Here is a 19151-nt window from a genome sequence, read left to right as displayed (position 1 = left end):
AGTCCCAATATAGCTGTAATTGGTGAACATAACTCAACAACCTATAATACAATGAGACACATGAGTACGACCAATAATGCTATTGAACTTCTGCCCATTTAGATAATGGTTTGATTTTTAACCCTTTTCGGCTGTGAGCAATATGTGAAGCTGCATTTTGGTTTACCTTTGAACAAATGTTGAATGAGGTGAAAGACATGGAAACCCAGGATAAAAAAAACACAATATGAACAATAATTAAAACCACAACAAAATACCAACTCATGTCCTTGCTTACAATTACTAGTATTATTGTTATTAACATATTTAAAAAAAAGTCTTTGCCTCTGATTATGGACAAGTACATATTTGTTGTTGATAAAAGTACCCCATGAGCTCATTTATAGTATTTTTTTTTTCTTTTTGCATAATATGACTTTAAATGTGATTCATGACTTTGCAGCAAAAAAGGATGTTACTGTAAAAAAAGAGGCTTCTTCTCCAGTTAAGCCCTGCTCTTATGATGAACAAATTAAAGGTATTTTGTACTCTGTTTGTAACTGTTTTGTATATCTGGAAGAACAATTTAATATGTTTTATATATCTATAGAGAGACTGAAATATATTTATTTGTTATATGCCTCCAGCATTAGATAGTAACCTGAGGCCATCAATGTTGCCCCTGGTGAAGAAAGAAGAAGTTACACCGATGGAAGTCTCCAGCAATATGCCACCTAATGGAGTGTTTAAGGTGATTCATTCATTCATTAAGGTCTTATTTGATTGTTCATTTCTGCACTTGGAGGATAATGTTGTAAAAATGTTCCAACAACAACGATAAGCCCAGACAGGGACTTAACATAATTGACATCATTGACAAGTACAATTCAAGTTCATCGTAGTGTCCATAACTTAATGTCCAATTTAAAAAACAGCCAGAATAGATGACTCCACATTTATTTAAATGTAGAGAAAAGACAGTAATTCATATTTGTATTTATTCCCAGCAGTCGGGCGATATTATGTGTCCAGCCCAACAGACATTGGACATGACCTCCAGCCATCTAACCAGCAGACCTTTTCCCGGCAACCTGCCTCAGCCTGCAGGCGACCTGGACAAGGTCCAGACTTCAGCCGTCCTCCAGAAGCAGGACATTGCTGCCACAGGTAGCTTTACTGTTCCTCCAGACCCTCTGCTCCAGCAAGGCTCTCAGCAATACCTTCTGGAGCCCAGAGAGGGCCTTGGGCAGGAGAGCTCATGCGCTAGTCCTGGAACTGTAGGAAGGTTGTGTGTGGAACCTCCTTCCCAGCAGCACCAGCTGCCCCTCTTCCCCTTAGATGAAGTGGCTCAGCTAGAACAAGCTGTAAGACAGCTCCAGGCCAAAGGATACTGCAGCCTTCCACTGCAGTCTGACTCAATAGGAAAACAGCAGCAGTGTCAACAGCACATCCAGCAACAGCAGCAGATCCAGAAACAACAGATTCAACAGCAGCAGCAGCAGCAGCAGCAACAAATTCAACAACAGCAGATTCAACAGCAACAGCAGGTCTTGGAAAATATGCAACAGCAGCTCTTTCAGCCACCAATCCCGATGCAGTGCAGCTTATTTCAGGGAGCCACTAGGAGAGAGAACACTGACCAACAGGGCTCACCACAAGGTGTGGTTCCGAACCAGGGATCCCTCTTCCAACAGGCCCAGCAGCAACAACAGCAGCAGCAGCAGAAACAGCAGCACCAACAAACATCTCTCTTTCAGCAAGCTAATGGACTACTCCCTGTTCAGACCAACTTCCTGCAGCAGACACCCTCACGTCCTTCTCCACCGCTTTTCCACAATCCAAGCTCGTTGGCTGAGGCGCGAGACCCACAGGGGCCGCTGTTTCACAATCAAAAAAACGCTCAAGAACAAGTCCAGGCTTCTCTCTTTCAGAACACCCTGACAGTACTGAGTGGGACCAGTCTCTCTCCAGAGCAACAGCCTCCAACTTCTAGCTTGTTCCTTCCACAGACCTCCCTACCTTCTCAGCTCACAAGCAGTACTCAGCAGCAGCAGCAGCAGCAGCAGCAGCAGCAGCAGCAGCAACAGCAACTGGCTTTCCTCAATGCCTTGCAAACCGCCGCCCCAGAGCAGCAGTCAGTATTTCAGACTCAGACACAGCTTTCCCCAATACAACAGGGAACTCACATGGAACAGCAGCAGCCCTCCCAGGCCCAGACACAATCACCCCAACAGGCCTCCCTTTTTCAGAATATATCCCCACATCCACCTCCAAACACCCTCTCTCCAAGCCAACAGCAGCAGGCTGGCCTACTGTTCCACAACAACCCCCTATCCAACCCGGAGCAGCCTCCCAGCCTCCTTTTTAGCAGCCAGGGCCAGATGCCTCCATTAAGCAGTAGTAGTCTATCTTCTCAAGAGCCCCAGAACCCCTCCCTGCTCTTCTCTCAGGCCAGCATGATGACGGTAAGCCAGCAGGACCGCTCGGAGCCCATGGCCTTAGGAAACCCCACAGAGGCCCGCCAGCAGGTCATATTTCCGGAGCAACAGCCCATGCAGCTGGGTCGCAGCTCAAACAATGGGCAAGAGCAGCCTGTCTCCATTTTCATCCCCCAGTCTAATATAGCCTCACTACAGGGGGGAATGGCCGCTCAGGAGCTTGCCCAGTCGGCCATCTTTTCCTCCCAGAATGGTGTGACAGGCCTCCAAACCACCACCTCTTCTCCTGTGCAGCAGCCAGGCTCCCTGTTTCAGACAGCGGTCAGCAGTGGGACCTTGGGTCAGCCCAGCCAGCCTCAGCAAGCTGGCCTTTTCCTCTTTGGGATTGAAAACGGTAAAGGTGGAAGAACACACTATTGAAGATGCTCCTTTTTTCCACAATATCAATCAGCGATTGAATTAGATGCATCCAGGTTTCTAACTAACCCTCTCTAACCCTGTCTACCGCTCACAGAGTGCCGCCAGCTGATGAACACTCCAGGAACCACGCTGTCGGACCAGATCATCGCCATCAGTCAGTCTGGCCAGAACCAGAGGGAGACTGACGCACACATTCAGTCCCTTTTCAACCAGTCCTTGTCCGAATCTGAGGCCATCCAGAACAGAATGACCGCCTCACAGAATATGGAAAAGATGGATGACCTGTTGGTGAGCTTGCAGGAGCCGGGAAGCAGCCTAACGCGTTCCTACTAACCGTCATACAGGTTAACATTTATATTCACATACATTTCTTTTTTTTGTCGCTTATTTCATAATTGTTTATAGAATATTGTTTTTTCTTTTCTTTTTAACATTTTCTTCATGATTTTTTTATTTATGTATTACATATTTGAACAATTTCTCTTTTGAAATTGCCATGAATATTTGCGAATTACCCTCTAAAATGTGGATTTTCTTTTCTTTTTTTTAGGATGCATTGCTGTTCATGCCAACCCTATCTTTTCCCAAAGAAGATCTTAATTTACCCTAGAGTGGTGTGGATGATGTCTCCCATTCCCTCAAATATCAATTCAAGAACCAAGGGATTAGTCCGTAAAATCTTATGTTGTTGATACAGTTAAATCATCATTTGTCAATAGCTAGTGATTCAATTATTCATACACTAAGGGATGCAGCCTCAGCCTCAAGGACACTTCAGCACGCTGGCAGGATGAGCTGGGGATCGAACGACCTTCAGTTTACTAGACAACCTGCTCTACCTCCTGAGCTACTGTCCCCCATGATATTTGCAATCGAGCTGCCTCCAACTGTGAATGAATCACACCCCTTACTTCCTCACAGTAAGGTATTCCTGCAGTGCTCAAAATAAAGTCAGTAGAGCATTCTGTCATCTCCAAAGTCAGACCTTGTTGAGGTTTGCTTCTGTTTCTTACATATTATTTTTCTTTAAAAGAAAAAAAAAAAAAGAATTGACTATTTAAAAAACTAAGATGGAAAAATGTTAACATATACAGAGAATATATATTTACAATTTTTCTTTTAGCACTTTAAATGCTCTTCTTTGTGACCAGTTACTTATAAAGGGTACAGATTCACCAGAGATGTTCTGTAAAATGTATCTTCTGTTACTGCAGAATTTTTGTTATTAATTCATAGTGAGATGTAATTTTTACTTATCGGTAAAAATAATAGTAATAATAGTAAATAATATAAATAAGAAATAATAGTTTTTGCCATGGTTGTATGAGACACTCGAGACGCACTAGTTAAGCAAAGAAAATGTTATCAGAGTCCATACCATAAATCAGCACTTAGATAAATTTCTCCTAATCCCTTAAAGTTTTCTATTTTGCTTCCATATCTTAATATCACTCCTCTATTACCATTTATGTATGCCCATTTCTAAAATATGTGGTTAAACTCACACAAAATAAATGTCAACAATTTGAATATAAAAGGATAGGATTTTGTCATTAAAGCCCTTTTAGAAGTGATCCAAATGAAGAGAAATTGTATGAGAGGAAGAAATAAATCTGCTTATACTTATAATATAATTTTAGTTAATATATAGTAAAAGCATTTTTTGCTCTTTTTTTGTACATTTATATAAAACCATATTGTTCTATGTCCTTTGAAAGTGTTTTGTGTATATTCATATTTATATCATATGGTTTGATATGTGTTTTAATGTCATATTACTGCGTCAGGAACGCATAAACTGGAATAGTATTCTTTTGACACGAGCCATTTTCAATTTGAATAATGTGATGTGGTTTAGTGAATGTTTCCGTGCTGTGGAGATACAGTAGTTCTGGACTAGATTGTTGTGTTAATGTTGTTCCATTTCAATGAGCCCTTCTTTGGCCAAGAACATTAGGAACTATTTTATCTGTATTATCTTGACAATGAGAAACAAATAGTTAAAAATTTCTTAATCTTATATTATCTTTTATAACACAGAACAGTGTTGGTCACTTCAAAGCTAAGTGTATTATATCCTGATAAAGGCCAGTTTTAATGGCTCACATAGGTTAGTGTCTTGACATTTGTTTATTTTGTTTTTATTATTATTAGTGGTAGTATTTTTGAATGGCAAAATGATTATTTGGAGAAAGTTTTTTTTAAATAGCTGGAGAAGCTGTTTTCCTCCACTGAATTGTGTGTACATGTTAAATCTCACATCATCCTTCTGCTGAACTCATTTTTCCTCTTTTTTGTATTTTTATGTAGCAGAAATAAGCCTTTTCATGTTCATATGTGTAAGGTCAATTCTCTAACATTGGTTCCAAAAATGTCTCAATAAATCATATGTATATCTGAAATCATCTTTTAAACCATTCAATCGTATTTACTTAAAAGCCCTGTAATAGAGACAATGTAAAATCTATTTTGTTATGTGACGTGTTGGGGTTTTGTGTGTCCATTGAGTTTGTTTTGTGTTTAGGGATCCCCTTCATGGTGACCATACTTTGGAGAACAACTCAATCGATGATTGGGTTTGTTTTCATTTGTGAAATTGGAGAAGTTGTGTTTCCAGCGAAGTCATGAATATTTTAAAAAAATGTTCGTTTTTTTAATCATATCCATAACTTGTTTAACATTTTGTTTTTTATAAGTAATATAACTTTCTTTTTAGAGACCCAGATCTACATTATTTGTGTGTGGTGTCCTATGTAAGTTATGTTCCACAATAATACTTTTTGAAGTGATTTCACATAATTGTATTGACACCAGCAATGTGACCTTTCCACATGTCAACTGAAGCTGTAAATGAGGCTTTTTCTTTTTTTAAATCGGGATAGAAAATGCTGTCTACACTGTGAGTTACATGCACATTCCTGTGCATTATTTTGTCTGGATTTAACTCTATTTATTTACGAACATACTGTAAAAGAATATCTTATTTGATACTGATATTCATTTAATATTGGCCCTACCCTTTTCACCAACCAATAAGAATGCAATTAAAAGCAAACACCATCCCAAATATGTTTGATTCAAATATTTTCCTTCAAAATGGGACCAATCAGTGGCATTTTCAATATCAGTTTTACAATAAAGCTGTTAACATGTCAGTAGGTTGGGAATTGATTGTGTTTTTATCGCTACACATTGTACGTGTTTTAACTCTGGAATAAAGTTATTGTAACTCTTTCAATTATAACTTAATCTTAACTTTATGAAGTTGTATATGGAAAGAGGCAATAATGTGATTGGAAATTGTGTCTTTTGATCAAAACAACTATTGAGTAAAAGGCCTGACACCGTTGTTCTCTTTTCTCTCTTTCATTTCTCTGTTTTTGTAAAGATTGACTTATTGGCAACAGTGATGTCCCTGTCCTTGTCATATTATAGCTATTGTAATGACAGGTACACAGCTTTCTCAGTTGTTTCAAAATATTTAAATTTTGCCTTTAAAAGTTCTAATGATCCAGACATGGGTGTCCAATTAGCGGAACCTGTTAAATGCCTTAACTAAAGGGGAACCCAGGCATGCAAACATTTAGCTCAGTTTGCAGCTAATATAGAGTCCGTTATGGCTCAATATGCAACAAAATGTATTGTAGAGATTGATTGTGTTACAACATTTATTAAGAGATTTCTGTGCCTTGAGAAACTTTGTAAGTCAAAAGCCGATGTGTTGCCTGTAGAAGTCACCGTTGAGACAGACATGGATAATTCGCCTTCTAAATAGGGTTTGCAAGCCATAAGATTTGAGTGTTTGAAGTACTCCAAAAACAGTGATTGTTGTGTTTTTACTGAAGTATCCATCGCATTTATGTTTTCACATGGATGCAGCTGAATATTTTTTTCTGGAACTGCTATGCAGCTTATGTTTTGTAGATCTGTTACTTTTTAAACACATTTTTCTATATAGCCTCCACTTTTGTCATCATACAGGATACATTTGTATCAATTACTCGTGTTGTTTTTTGAAGAATGCTTTCTGATGCTTCGACTTGCCACCTTATATGGATTTTATGTTTTTTTATTTTGTTCCTTCATCTCAAAACAAATCCAATGAATATATATATTTTTTTTGAAGTATTTTGCTAAACAACAGAGGTTATATCCTCTCCGACTTGGGTGTAATGAGGAGGTTTGCATTATTCCCAGGAAAATGTTTACTGGTAAACTGTTTGCTGATTTCTTTTTATCATTTTCTTACATATCTCACACTAACTCAGTACGATCCCTTGATCTGACCAAATTACTTCAGCCTTGAATGTTTGATTTCCACAACAATCGGCAAAAATACATACAAATACATACATCTCAAAAAATATATTTTTTTTACAATTTTGTCAGTTATTTTTAAGGATGTAAATGTATGATTATTTTTGGCCCGAAATTTGAAGCCCTAACCCACCCGTTCTATGAAATCTTTGACATCTCCTCTCACCTAAATACAAGTCGGCCTCTATGCCTCCAAAGCTGTTGCCCTGTAACGACAGATAGTCTTCAAAACAAGGTTTTCTATCTTTGTAATTCTGCTTTTGGTGTGGCGTTTGTACTGGATGCTCTTGCTATTCCCCTTCTGTAAACCTGCTGCTATCTATTTTAATAAAACACACTGTAAACATCGTCAAGTGTCTCTCGTGTTATAAGAGGTGTAAAACTGGGAATGAGTTGAATGACGCCGCAGTAGGTAGTGATCTCTATCCCATAATGAGCAAGGTCAGGTCAGAGGTATAACAACAATGGAGCGGATAACACTTTGAGATACCGTTCTCGAAAAGTAAGGATAAACGAGTCGATAACAATAACTGTGAAACAGTTTGAACATCTGGCAGCAGCTTTTGGAAAGCTCCATAGTATTTGAAGTCTCTCATGCACATCTGAAGACGACTATAATGGTTAAAATGTGTAAAATAACTAAAATAATCCAACATATCCTCACCTACGTATACCGTCAGCGCATCTTCAGGAGCACTGCGACCTCCATCCTACACAGGCCGTTTCAAAGAGTGCTGGCAACATTAGACACGAGTTCAGGCATTTTGGGTGGATGGGGGGCGCAAATGCTCGACCTTACGGCCCCGGTGATTCTCGATGCCAAACATAGGCTAGAATTTGGAATGACTAGAAAAGCCCTACCTGCTTGGAATATAGTTCGGAACTATATTCGTTACCGTCTCCCACCGAACTGCACGACACTCGCTGATCTTACTTCAGGCGCTGCAGTATCCATTCCTGGTGATAACATGTGATACATCTGTTGGAAAGGGGCTATCAACTCTGCAGGGGGGTCCAGAGTCAAACTATTAACGCTTGAACTTCACCTTGTGAGAATGTTTGATAATTACTATTTTGATATATATATATATATATATATATATATATATATATATATATATATATATATATATATATATATAAATACTATATATTTTTTAATATGCTAATTAGTGGGCGAACTGATGGCGCTTGATATATGCTACAGTAAGGAGCGAACAAACAATAAGTAATGAGCTAACTGTCAAGAAAAGAAAAACGCAGCGTCACATCATTAACTTCCTAAAAGGAGCTAGTCTGAAAGAATCCTTTAGTGTTTTGTTGTTGTTGTTTGTTTGTTTGTTTGTTTGTTTGTTTTTGTTGTTGTTGTTTTTTTACCGAAGCTGCCGCTCCATGCGCCGGTCCAGGCGGCGGTACCGCGCCGGGCTCGTCGCTTCGCCGCCCGCCAATAAAACCACGACGAGGAAGGCGCCGCACGCGTCACTCGAGTGCAGTTCTCGCGTGGCTTCCGCGGAGGGTGCCCGCGCGGCCGCCCTTCCCAACGCCGCACCGAGAAGATGGCGGACCTCGCAGCCGAGGACGCGGGGAAACTCAGCAAAAAGTAGGCGTCGTTCGTCTAATGTCGTCGTTTTTGGGTTGTTTTTTTTTTAAATATACGTATCGTTGTGTTCTCTTTCATTCGTGTCGCAACTGTCCCGGGCACTGAAGGATTGGCGTGCCTGTGCACTCTCCGTTCGAAGCGTGACAGTCGAGTGACGGCTCAGTGTGTGGCGCTGGGCGACGAGGAACTACAAGTCCCAGACGCAACGTTGCGTCAGGCTGCGACGACTGTAGTTTTTTTTTTAACCTGCTTACGGTCCACGTTTACCTGTGCGTGCAGGTGGAGGAAACTACAAAAGCCGGCAAACATCTGCAGCTCAGTCTGATGTAATCCCGGAGTCCTTGCTTTCTTTTTGGGGCTTTTGTGATTTGATTGCGAAGCTATTTCGTTCCTTGGATGAGCTTTTTCGCCGCTCGCCGTGGGCTTGAAACAATGAAGTAAATCGTTGTCTCCCTCGTCATTTTGAAAATATTTTAATACAAAAATTGAGAGCGGACGGTACTGCTGGGTGATATTGCCAAAATCACAATATTTTTGCTGGCGAATGTCTCCCCTATTTCTCGATATTTTAGGGGCGACTGTTGGTGTATGCGTGAGAAAATCATAATTTGAGGAGCAATCGTCAGTAATGTGAAGGTTATGACCAAACTGGTACCATCTATCAAGTTCAGAAAGTGACATTACTTTACTGTAGTTCAGCCTCAATTACAACGTTTAACTATATCACTAAAATCCCAGATGACGTCTAGTTCCATTTCACAATATCGGTCGAATAAAGATAGGTCACCCAGCCATATCAGAATGTAGATTTTCCTCATGTCTGTAGCAGTGTAGAGTCCTTGAAAAATGATCTCCCCATGGCCATCTTTTTACACGGTTGGATCAGTATGCTTGCTTTTCTCTATCTGTGAGGTTTCTTGGCATTGTGGAATTACCGTAGCATGGTATTTTTGGCCAAAGACAGCTTCGCTGTGTGTATTGTGTGTATTTCTGTCTCTCTAGGTCTGGCCACTGACCCGTGCAGCTCAATATGCTGTCTCTGGTCAGGGCTGCAAGGCAGCCGTTGTGCCAAGCCTTTGGGGTCAGGGGACAGGGGGTTAAATTCGCACTTCCCCGCTCAGCTGCAGTACCCTCTGTAATTTACGGCAGTCGCTGGAGAGGTGACAAAAGGTTGGTGGATTTTTTCATTGCAATGAGAAAAATTACCAACCTTTTGTCATCAAAGAAAATTATTCCCTTCCCTTACCGCCTGGTTGTTGTGCCTCACCTTGTCATTAGCATCCACATTACTCTTTCCCGAACCTTGTTGTCTTGTTGGGCAGAACTCCTCCATATGCTAAATTTATTTGTTAATATTATCAGCAAAGTTGGATATGTTGTTTTTTTTTGTTTTGTTTTTTTTTGTCAGTGAGCTGAAGAGGCGAATGAAAACTGAGAAGAAAGCAGCTGAGAAGGAAGCCAAAGTCAAAGAGCGAGTGGAGGAGAAGAAGGAAACCAATGACAAGGCAGCGCAGAATGCATATGGTGAAGATGAGGAGACTCTTGATCCCAATGTGAGCTTTTTACATACACAGGCCTTGCCGACAATTCCGTGTTTTTGTTATTTGTGGTATTGTACTACATAGCTCTTCACCAGGAGAGCGATTAAAGAAAGACTGCGATTTTCAGTGACATCTAGTCTGACACGATCAGAGAGCCCCCCTCGGTCCGCTCCAAACGTCCCCGCATATAATTGCAGAACGCATATTCAGGAACTTCACTTGGAGGGAGAGGGAAGGAGGGAGAGGGAGAGAGAGAGAGACTTATTTTATCTAACTTCAGTGTTAAATGTAAAGCTATGAGAATATACTTAAAACTGTAAATTGAGAATTAATAATAATAAATATGTATCTTATATATTGTCTATAATATATCTTGCATATTTTAGATTTCATATTTTGTCTTCATATTGACAAATTACACATTCAAATAATTGTTCTATAGCCTTATTTTAACTTGCTTTCACTTTTGCTTTCTGTTTCACTTTCCCATTGAGTCAGAGAATGTAGTGGGTGGGGTGGAATCAATGTGCAGTACCACTTGTAGCCACATGTGCACTTTTGAAAACAAAAGTTTTTATCTGATTAGAATAGTTGACCTAGTTGTTCACTCGGATGTCATCCGTTTTATCAGGTTTAACATGGGAATGTCAATATATTAGAAAACATTCTCTTTGATTATCGTACTAATAAATTCCACCATATCCCCCAATCCTCAGCAATACTACAAGATCCGCACCCAGGCCATCCAAGCTCTCAAGGGTACAGCAGAGGATCCCTACCCACACAAGTATAAAGTAGATCTGTCACTCACAGCATTCATTGAGAAATACAATTATTTGCAACCGGGAGACCAGCTTACAGATGTTGTTCTCAATATATCAGGTAAAGAAAAACACATAAAAACTTTCACATCTGACTAATCTTTTATTTTTTGTGAATTCCCTTACATCTCGTGTCAAATTACTCCTGAATCTAAATACTATTTTATTATGTTATTCGCAGGCCGCGTTCATGCCAAGAGGGCATCTGGTGCCAAGCTGCTCTTCTATGACCTGCGAGGGGAAGGGGTCAAGCTGCAAGTTATGGCAAACTCAAGGTGGACGTTGATCGCCAGCGTAGTTGATGCAACGGTGCTTTTAACATTGTGCTTACACAGTTTTAAACATGTGTTCCAGGAGCTACAAGTCTGAGGAGGGCTTTGTAGCCATTAACAACAAGCTGCGACGTGGTGACATCATCGGTGTCCGTGGCAACCCAGGGAAGACCAAAAAAGGGGAGCTGAGCATCATTCCTATCGAGATGATGCTGCTGTCGCCTTGTTTGCACATGCTGCCCCATCTACACTTTGGGCTCAAAGACAAGGTGACTGGAGAGTTTCACAGTTCTATGTTCTAGAGCCAGCTTAATATAATTAAGAAATTGTGTCTAAGCGAGATAATAATCTTGTCCTTAAAACACACTGGCAAAGTGAGCTGGCTATCAAAGTAAGCTGATAGCACTGGTCTTGTGTATAAACTGGATGATGTATGGGCATGTTGTTTGTACTCTGGGAATGAAGTTGTGAAGTGAACGTTTGAAAGAGTCACAAGACACAGCCTACTTTAGTTTTAAAGTTAAAACATTAATTGAAGTTATTCGTTTTAAATATTTTTCTAACAACGTATAATAAAATCAAAAAATTATATCAGTAATATTGAAGATTTAAGTATTTTCAAAGCTCCTTCTCGCCTTTTGTACGATTTCTGTTCTCAAGGAAACACGATTCCGTCAGCGCTACCTGGATCTGATCCTGAATGACTATGTGCGGCAGAAGTTCATAACGCGATCCAAAATAATCACCTATCTGCGGAGCTTCCTGGACCAGCTTGGATTTTTGGAGGTGAATACTCATGCCAGACACGTGCATTTATGAAGTGGGTTGAACTCTCATCTGGACTGGGATGAGAATCTCCAGCCAACCTGGGGAACAATACTATTATGATACCCCATATCCATGGTACAATGGTATGGGACTCATCACAATATTTATTTAAATCTAAATTAAAAGTATAGCCCTAAAATTACACAATTGCGATGCGAATCAGTGAAATAGTTTATCTCATACACAGTTAATTTCACTTAATCACAGTGGGCACAAATTTTGATTTGAATATTGATTCATCATTTTGCTGCTCCTCTGTCGGCAATTTCTGCAAATATATTTTAGAACATTCTCTTTGTGAGGACTTGGCTCTGCTCTATAAACCTGTTGGTTCACATGTCACTAACATGACTTGTCAAGTACATATTTTGATGAAGTAATTTCCCCCTGGGATTATTAAAGTATTTCTGATTCTGAAGTAATGGTATTTTAATACATTCCCGGCTGAGGTTCTGTGTTCAAACGTGTTTTCCATTTGTTCAGATTGAAACGCCGATGATGAACCTTATTCCGGGTGGAGCAGTGGCCCGTCCATTCGTTACCTACCACAATGAGCTGGATATGAACCTCTACATGAGAATTGCTCCCGAACTTTACCACAAGGTAATTGGCCTTCACGGTAATCTGCTCAATTAAGCATCAGTACTTTAAAAAGCAAATGTGATGTTATTTTAAAGTGTTTATTTTCAAATAAACACGATTCAAATGCCTTTGTTTCAGAATATAAATTGCAATCTAAATGAAAGGATGCTTCATGAAGATAATGTTTTATGCATAGTTTATATAGATCTATTTAACATTCTCACAGGGTCATGTTGTAAACAAGGTGGTAGTGTTATCATTCCAGGTGGGGTTTTTTTGCCTATCATGTAGCCTTGTTTTCCAAGTAATTGTTGGGCTAGAATATCTAAGCTCCTGGCCTAATTCCGCTGAAGCTCCACATTAAAGAAGTTGCAGTTTGTTTTGGGTATTATTGTGGACAAAGTCAAAAAACTGTCCTTTTTTTTTTTAATATTATTGGGGCTCATCCTTTGTTTTTCTGTTCTTTGTTCTCCTCAGATGCTTGTGGTTGGTGGAATGGACCGGGTGTATGAGATCGGGCGCCAATTCAGGAACGAGGGTATTGATCTCACTCATAACCCAGAGTTCACCACCTGTGAGTTCTACATGGCGTATGCAGATTACCACGACGTGATGGACATGACAGAGAAACTCCTTTCAGGTAAACAATGACACAGTTGGTTATAATCGGTTGTTGTTGTTGTTAACAAAGGAATATTCTAATCACAGGTTTACTTGACTTTTGCTTTAAATAATGAATACCCACCACTGCTTTTTTTTGTGGTTGTCTTTTTTACTTCTACTTTGTGTTTGCTAAGTCTCCTATTTTTCAGACCTGTATTATAGTGTGTGGCATTACTCATGGAGAAATACTGTCAGTGATAAAAGCAATTTGGTTTTCACTGTGGATTTATTTACATTGGTTCTTTTCAGGAATGGTGAAGCACATCACTGGAAGCTACAAGATAACTTATCACCCTGATGGACCAGAGGGACAGGCCTATGAAATTGACTTCACCCCTCCTTTCAGAAGAATCAGCATGACAGGTGACCTAGAGAAGCAAATGGGTGTGAAGTTCCCACCTCCAGACACTTACGACAGCAATGGTAAGCCACATTGTGAAGCAAGACCTTTTGACCGGTATTACCATGGTTTTATTCTTAAACGTAGTCTCTTTCTGACCGGTTTCTAATGTCATGAGGGGAAAAAAAACAAGACTTTGACAAAGTGTGGGAGAGTGATAAAAAAAATAAAAAAAAGCACCAAAATGTGACTGTAATGTTAACATATAAAATGTGAGATGCACCGATCGATCGGCCATGACTGGAATTGGTCTGTTTTCACCGGCCGATCAGTGTCAGATATGTTTTCTAATTCTGTGCCGGTCAAATTGACACGCCCAATACTGTGCTCATGTACTGTACTCGTAAAAATGCTCAAATACTCAAACCCGATACCAAAGTTATCTAACGTAGTTGCATAGTTGACGCTCAGAGAGAGCAAAAGAGAGAAAATGTCATCTGTTTGGAGATACTTCAAGGTAAACAAAGAAGATTAGATCAATTATTTATTCATCGGCTGACAATATTCTAACATTGTGCAGACTGCGTATCCATCACTGTCACAGGAGAGCTCTGCTCCTGATGAAAAGTTTGACTCTTTTTTTGAGACTTTGTTCTTGAAGAGTCACTCAGTAAGACAAGTTAGTTGTTAGTTAGTTGACTTGGTTTAACGCATGGTGAGGGAAGGAGGACGTCCAGTGAACCAAAGTGAGTTATTTTATTTGTTTATTTTTTTGTAACGATTGCAGTTTATTTGCAAAGTTCAATATAAATATACTATAAATGTATATTTGCACTTCAAGTGAAAGAGACTTTCATTTAAAGTTTGAACTGGACATTTCCATCTTGGTTATATGTTGTGTTCTACTAAAACTCAGTGAGAGTTACAGGTTGAATTATACTAAAACTTGGTGACAGTCCCTTATTCAATTTTATTAGAACTCAGTGACAGTTTCATGTTCTATTATTGTTCCGTAGTGAATAATGAACAATAATAAACAGTGTCAAAATCAGCAATCTCACTATTGTGATGTGTGATGTGTTAGTCTGTATGATCAGCTGTCCAATCACGTGAGCGTGATCAAAAATCAGAAATAGGAATTGGCCAAGAAAATTTCTATCTCTAGTTGCTAAACATGTTCAGTAACTTAACGAGATGATGCATTTCAAGAGGTATATCCTAATGATATGAATTAGTATACTGTATATAGTTAGTCGCAGTATCTTGCATACGATGTGATTAGCTGCGTTACGAGACGGCTATGGTGTGAATAACTGATGGTGTCATTTAGCTGCAGTAACTCAAACGCCACCGACACTTCCTGTTACACTATTGTGGTACTCAAAATATTTTCCTAAGGTTGGCAGGTCTGATTATATATCGACCGCCACCCTGCTCTCTAAATTTTGGCATCAGCCATTGTAAAACCCATTTTGGTTGACCACTAATCTGAAGCTAAGAAATCATCTTGTTCCCTTCATTACCTACATATGTTCTCTTAAATAATTTCCTTCAGAGACGCGTACATTTTTTGATGAGCTTTGTGCCCAGAAAGGAGTGGAATGTCCTCCGCCCAGAACCACCGCCCGCCTCTTGGACAAGGTGATAAAGTCATAAATATCTGAAGTTGTTGTCTATAATTCTGTTTTGTAAATGATTTATTCTTGAAGGTCATAACCAATGCATTGCTTTCCTGCAGCTGGTGGGAGATTTCCTTGAAGTCACATGTATAAACCCCACATTTATCTGTGATCATCCTCAAATCATGAGCCCCTTGGCAAAATGGTGAGAAAAGTACCCATTTCCTCCTGTAAAATATCTACCAGATAATCAAAAAACTCTAATCAAAAAAATGTATTCCTTTTGACACAGGCACAGATCGCAGAAAGGTCTGACGGAGCGTTTTGAGCTGTTTGTGATGAAGAAGGAGATCTGCAACGCCTATACTGAGCTGAACGATCCCATTCGACAGCGTGAGCTCTTTGAGCAGCAAGCTGCGGTAAGTGCAACACAGAAAGGGAATTTGGTGATGGGATTTTTATATTTTATTCCTTAAACATCTTTAAGTAGGACTGAATGATTTGGGAAAATAATTGAATTGCAATTTTAAGGAATATTGTGATTTTTAGTATGCAATTTAGGTCCCTTATCTTCTGTATTATTCACTAAACACAAGCAATAAATCTTTCTATAGTATGACCAACCCAACTTTGGATACAGTCAACATATAAACTGCTCTTTCCTGTCGGCCAAGCCTACGTGTTATGATGACATGAGAAGGATATTGATGCATGAATTGAGATGAATAACATCTTTATTTAACTATTGAATTGTAAAAAGAAAAGCCTTCAATCACAGTAGAATATTGACTTATTTCTTTAACTTTAAGCCTTGTAATTGTTCGAATCTGAAAATTAACATTTGAAAGAAAAAAAAAATGCTGTGTTCCAGCAGAAATGTATTATTTCTTTATAAAAATGATGCGTGCATACGTCCACATACATCCTCTTTGTGCGCACAAGTGAATGAGCTTTGTCCGTGCGCGCTATTGTTTTTTTTTATCCGCCAGCTGAGCAGATGCAGGGACAACTTTATACTCATTAAATAAAAAAAAAAAAACAACAACGGATTTAGTGTTCTGGAGGAGGCTCCGGCGCACCGCAGCCCGAGACGAAGCACCGGGTCTCACCGGGAGGAAGCGCAGCGGTTCTGTTAAAACAATTGCTTAATTTTTTGGGGCCGCTTTATAAAATCTCACAAAGGATAAAGAGCGGAGGAGAAAAAGAAAAGGGTCAAGTCGTGTAATTATGCCAGAGAAAGGAGCCGCCCCACCCCCCGGTCTCTGCTCCCCAGAAGGGAGGAGGAGGAGGACACAACCCGAAAGTTGGTCAAATTTGAACCTTTTTAAAATTGGAATAGTTAATAATTGTTTTTTTGTTTGTTTGTTTTCAATTGGCCAATATTGGCAGCCCTGTTTGTTAGATTGTGTCATTATTTATTTTTTATATATATTTTTTTTAATCGCAGCCTTTGCAAAAATTGCTTTCTATTACATTGCAATGTCGGTTTGAATTTGATTAATCATTCAGCCCTAATTTTGAGACAGACCATAGTGGGCTGATCAAGGGACGAGGCATAAAAAGCCTGTTTTAAAATCATAAATTAGTAGCTAACAAGTTGGCAAATAGTTGTTATCTCCAACTTTAAAGTTTTCATTGTGTTTCATTGGATGGTATAATAATCTAAATTACAAAGTGGAACTCATGTGAACTCTTATATGTACAGACTGCATCACTGAACCCCATCTACTTAAACTCCCATTGACATGTGCAAAAATGGATATAAATGCTATAAATTGCTACCTGAGCATATTTTTAAGATACAGGATACCTTTTATTACCTATACCTTATATTATTTATAAGTGAAAGAGCTTCAACCTGCAAGTGGCGGTTGGAGAATATTCACAAACAATGTACTTAACTAAACGTCTTGTCTTGATTGGTCTCTGATATTATGTGTACAGAGCGCTGTGGGCAGGGAATTGTTGAGGGATGTGCATTTGATTTTTTTTTTACGACTGCAGATAGAGAGAGAGGGTTTAGTAACGCTGCCACTAAAGTTTAAACTTGTATCAATCTGCCCATTGTAATGCTGACTGATGTACTCATGCTAATGTTGGTGTGTGTGTGTGTGTGTGTGTGTGTGTGTGTGTGTGTGTGTGTGTGTGTGTGTGTGTGTGTGTGTGTGTGTGTGTGTGTGTGTGTGTGTGTGTGTGTGTGTGTGTGTTTTCAGGCTAAAGCCGAAGGTGACGACGAGGCCATGTTTATCGATGAGACCTTCTGCACTGCACTAGAATACGGTCTCCCGCCAACCGCCGGCTGGGGAATGGGCATCGACCGTCTCGCCATGTTCCTCACGGACTCCAACAATATCAAGGTAAAGCCGTGACACCGGGTCACGCGGTGCGCGAGAGATAATGATTTATTTAGAGTGTTACCACAGACACCAGTCTCCAGATAAACTCTCATTCCGATGCTGCTTCACAGGAGGTGCTGCTTTTCCCAGCCATGAAGCCTGACGACAATAAGACAGCCGCACCTGCCGAGGGCACGTCGGTTTAGTGGCCCACCCCGGGCCCTGCCTGCTGATGGATGCGAGGAGGCGGCGTACAGATTTTATATCCCACACCGGCTTGCAGGATGATTCTAGTTGCTTTCTATCGTCACTCTGTTTGTAATGTCTCGTCTCAATGACGTCGCCTGATCAACAGTGCCCGACTCTTTTTTTTTTTTTTTTTTTTTATATGTATTCTTTCAGTACCTGTGAACATGTTCACTCTGCCCCCTCCCCCCTTATCATCATGTGAGTGTCTGTGGAGACATTTAATCACGATGACCCAAACAAATGAATGGAGGGGGGGGTACTTGGATCGGGCATCTGTGTGTGTTCTATTGTCATGTCCAAATGGGGAAAATGTGTTTCAATATAACATTAAAAATGCAATGTGCTTAATTAATTGTTGTCTATCTGTGTAAATTATTTCTCTTACACAAGGAAAAGTAAAGTGGGAGATTGCAACTTGAATTGAGTTGTCACAATCAAATTATTATATTTGATTGCTACAATCATCTGTCTAGCCCCCCCCCCCCCCGCCATCAGGAGTAGGCATAGGAGGGAAGATAAGCTCTTGATATTAATTGATGGTTTGGTGAAAGCACAGCTCAGTGTGCTCTTCTCATTTGAGACAACAGTCCATCCGGTATAACGAGGTTTGTTGAGGCTGCAAGATCTTATGTGCCTTACAAAATAAAATAGATTCTACCCTGTTTAACGCTTTGAAGACCACTGCATTGGGGGGAAAAAACAAAAACGTAACAATTACTCATCACTAGTTATCCCAATAAGAATAAAAGTCTTGTCTGTAGATTGGTGTTTATTGTAAAAGAAACAACTACCGTACGCTTGATGTTGTCCCTCAGTGGTAAAATGTGAAACTTACAATTGTTACATCAATGCATAACTTATATAACAACAATTTATCTTGGTTATGGGTTCTGATATGCATTGTAGATGTGACAAGACGAGATGTCTCAGATCATTTTAAAGGCACAGTTACATTGGACACTTGGTGACAAATAGTGGCCCCTAAAATAGGCCATAAGAACTACACTTACACTGCCAAACCGTGCATGTCCTCCTCCAGGTTCCTTGTTGCCTTCATTGCAGGTTGTTTGGAGCTGAATGTTTGTTGGCCATGCTTGTGCAAACTAAAATAAAACCAGTTTGGTTGGATATATAAGCAGTATAACT

General features: G+C 39.8%; 2 protein-coding genes across 4 annotated transcripts in view; both read left to right on the top strand.

The window, feature by feature from the left end:
• The window catches only part of nfat5b (nuclear factor of activated T cells 5b), a 39178-nt gene extending 31676 nt beyond the window's left edge, over positions 1-7502 (top strand). The window contains exons 10-14 of one of the 2 annotated variants that reach the window (XM_079997498.1): positions 443-517; positions 627-730; positions 990-2811; positions 2932-3181; positions 3388-7502. In XM_079997498.1, coding sequence (XP_079853624.1) covers positions 443-517; positions 627-730; positions 990-2811; positions 2932-3170 — 2240 coding nt within the window. In that variant the 3' untranslated portion in view covers positions 3171-3181; positions 3388-7502. The remainder of the gene's footprint in view (positions 1-442; positions 518-626; positions 731-989; positions 2812-2931; positions 3182-3387) is intronic. The other variant, XM_079997497.1, reaches the window with a different exon arrangement.
• A 1148-nt stretch (positions 7503-8650) lies between these two features.
• Positions 8651-18357, top strand: kars1 (lysyl-tRNA synthetase 1). Of its 2 annotated transcripts, XM_079997019.1 has the most exons (15): positions 8668-8754; positions 9757-9924; positions 10163-10307; positions 11012-11177; positions 11298-11391; positions 11471-11657; positions 12049-12174; positions 12700-12819; positions 13276-13438; positions 13711-13884; positions 15357-15442; positions 15540-15625; positions 15713-15839; positions 17634-17777; positions 17888-18357. In XM_079997019.1, exons 2-15 carry the CDS (start codon positions 9785-9787, stop codon positions 17960-17962), a joined length of 1833 nt encoding a protein of 610 aa, XP_079853145.1. In that variant the 5' UTR covers positions 8668-8754; positions 9757-9784; the 3' UTR covers positions 17963-18357. The 2 variants fall into 2 exon arrangements, with proteins under 2 accessions (XP_079853146.1, XP_079853145.1); XM_079997020.1 differs by lacking the exon at positions 9757-9924 and having other exon boundaries at positions 8651-8754.
• The last annotated feature ends 794 nt before the right edge of the window (positions 18358-19151 follow it).

The sequence above is a fragment of the Zeus faber genome (assembly GCF_960531495.2).
Source record: "Zeus faber genome assembly, chromosome: 3".
Taxonomy (NCBI): Eukaryota; Metazoa; Chordata; class Actinopteri; order Zeiformes; family Zeidae; genus Zeus; species Zeus faber.
Note: the sequence above shows the minus strand (reverse complement) of the source record. Positions and strands in the feature narration are given on the sequence as shown.

Coding starts and splice junctions, on each gene's coding strand:
- kars1 (XM_079997019.1), top strand. CDS start 9,785: ATGCTGTCTCTGGTCAGGGCTGCAAGGCAGCCGTTGTGCCAAGCCTTT. Junction 11,178..11,297: donor TGTTGTTCTCAATATATCAG/GTAAAGAAAAAC, acceptor TGTTATTCGCAG/GCCGCGTTCATGCCAAGAGG. Junction 11,392..11,470: donor CAAGTTATGGCAAACTCAAG/GTGGACGTTGAT, acceptor CATGTGTTCCAG/GAGCTACAAGTCTGAGGAGG.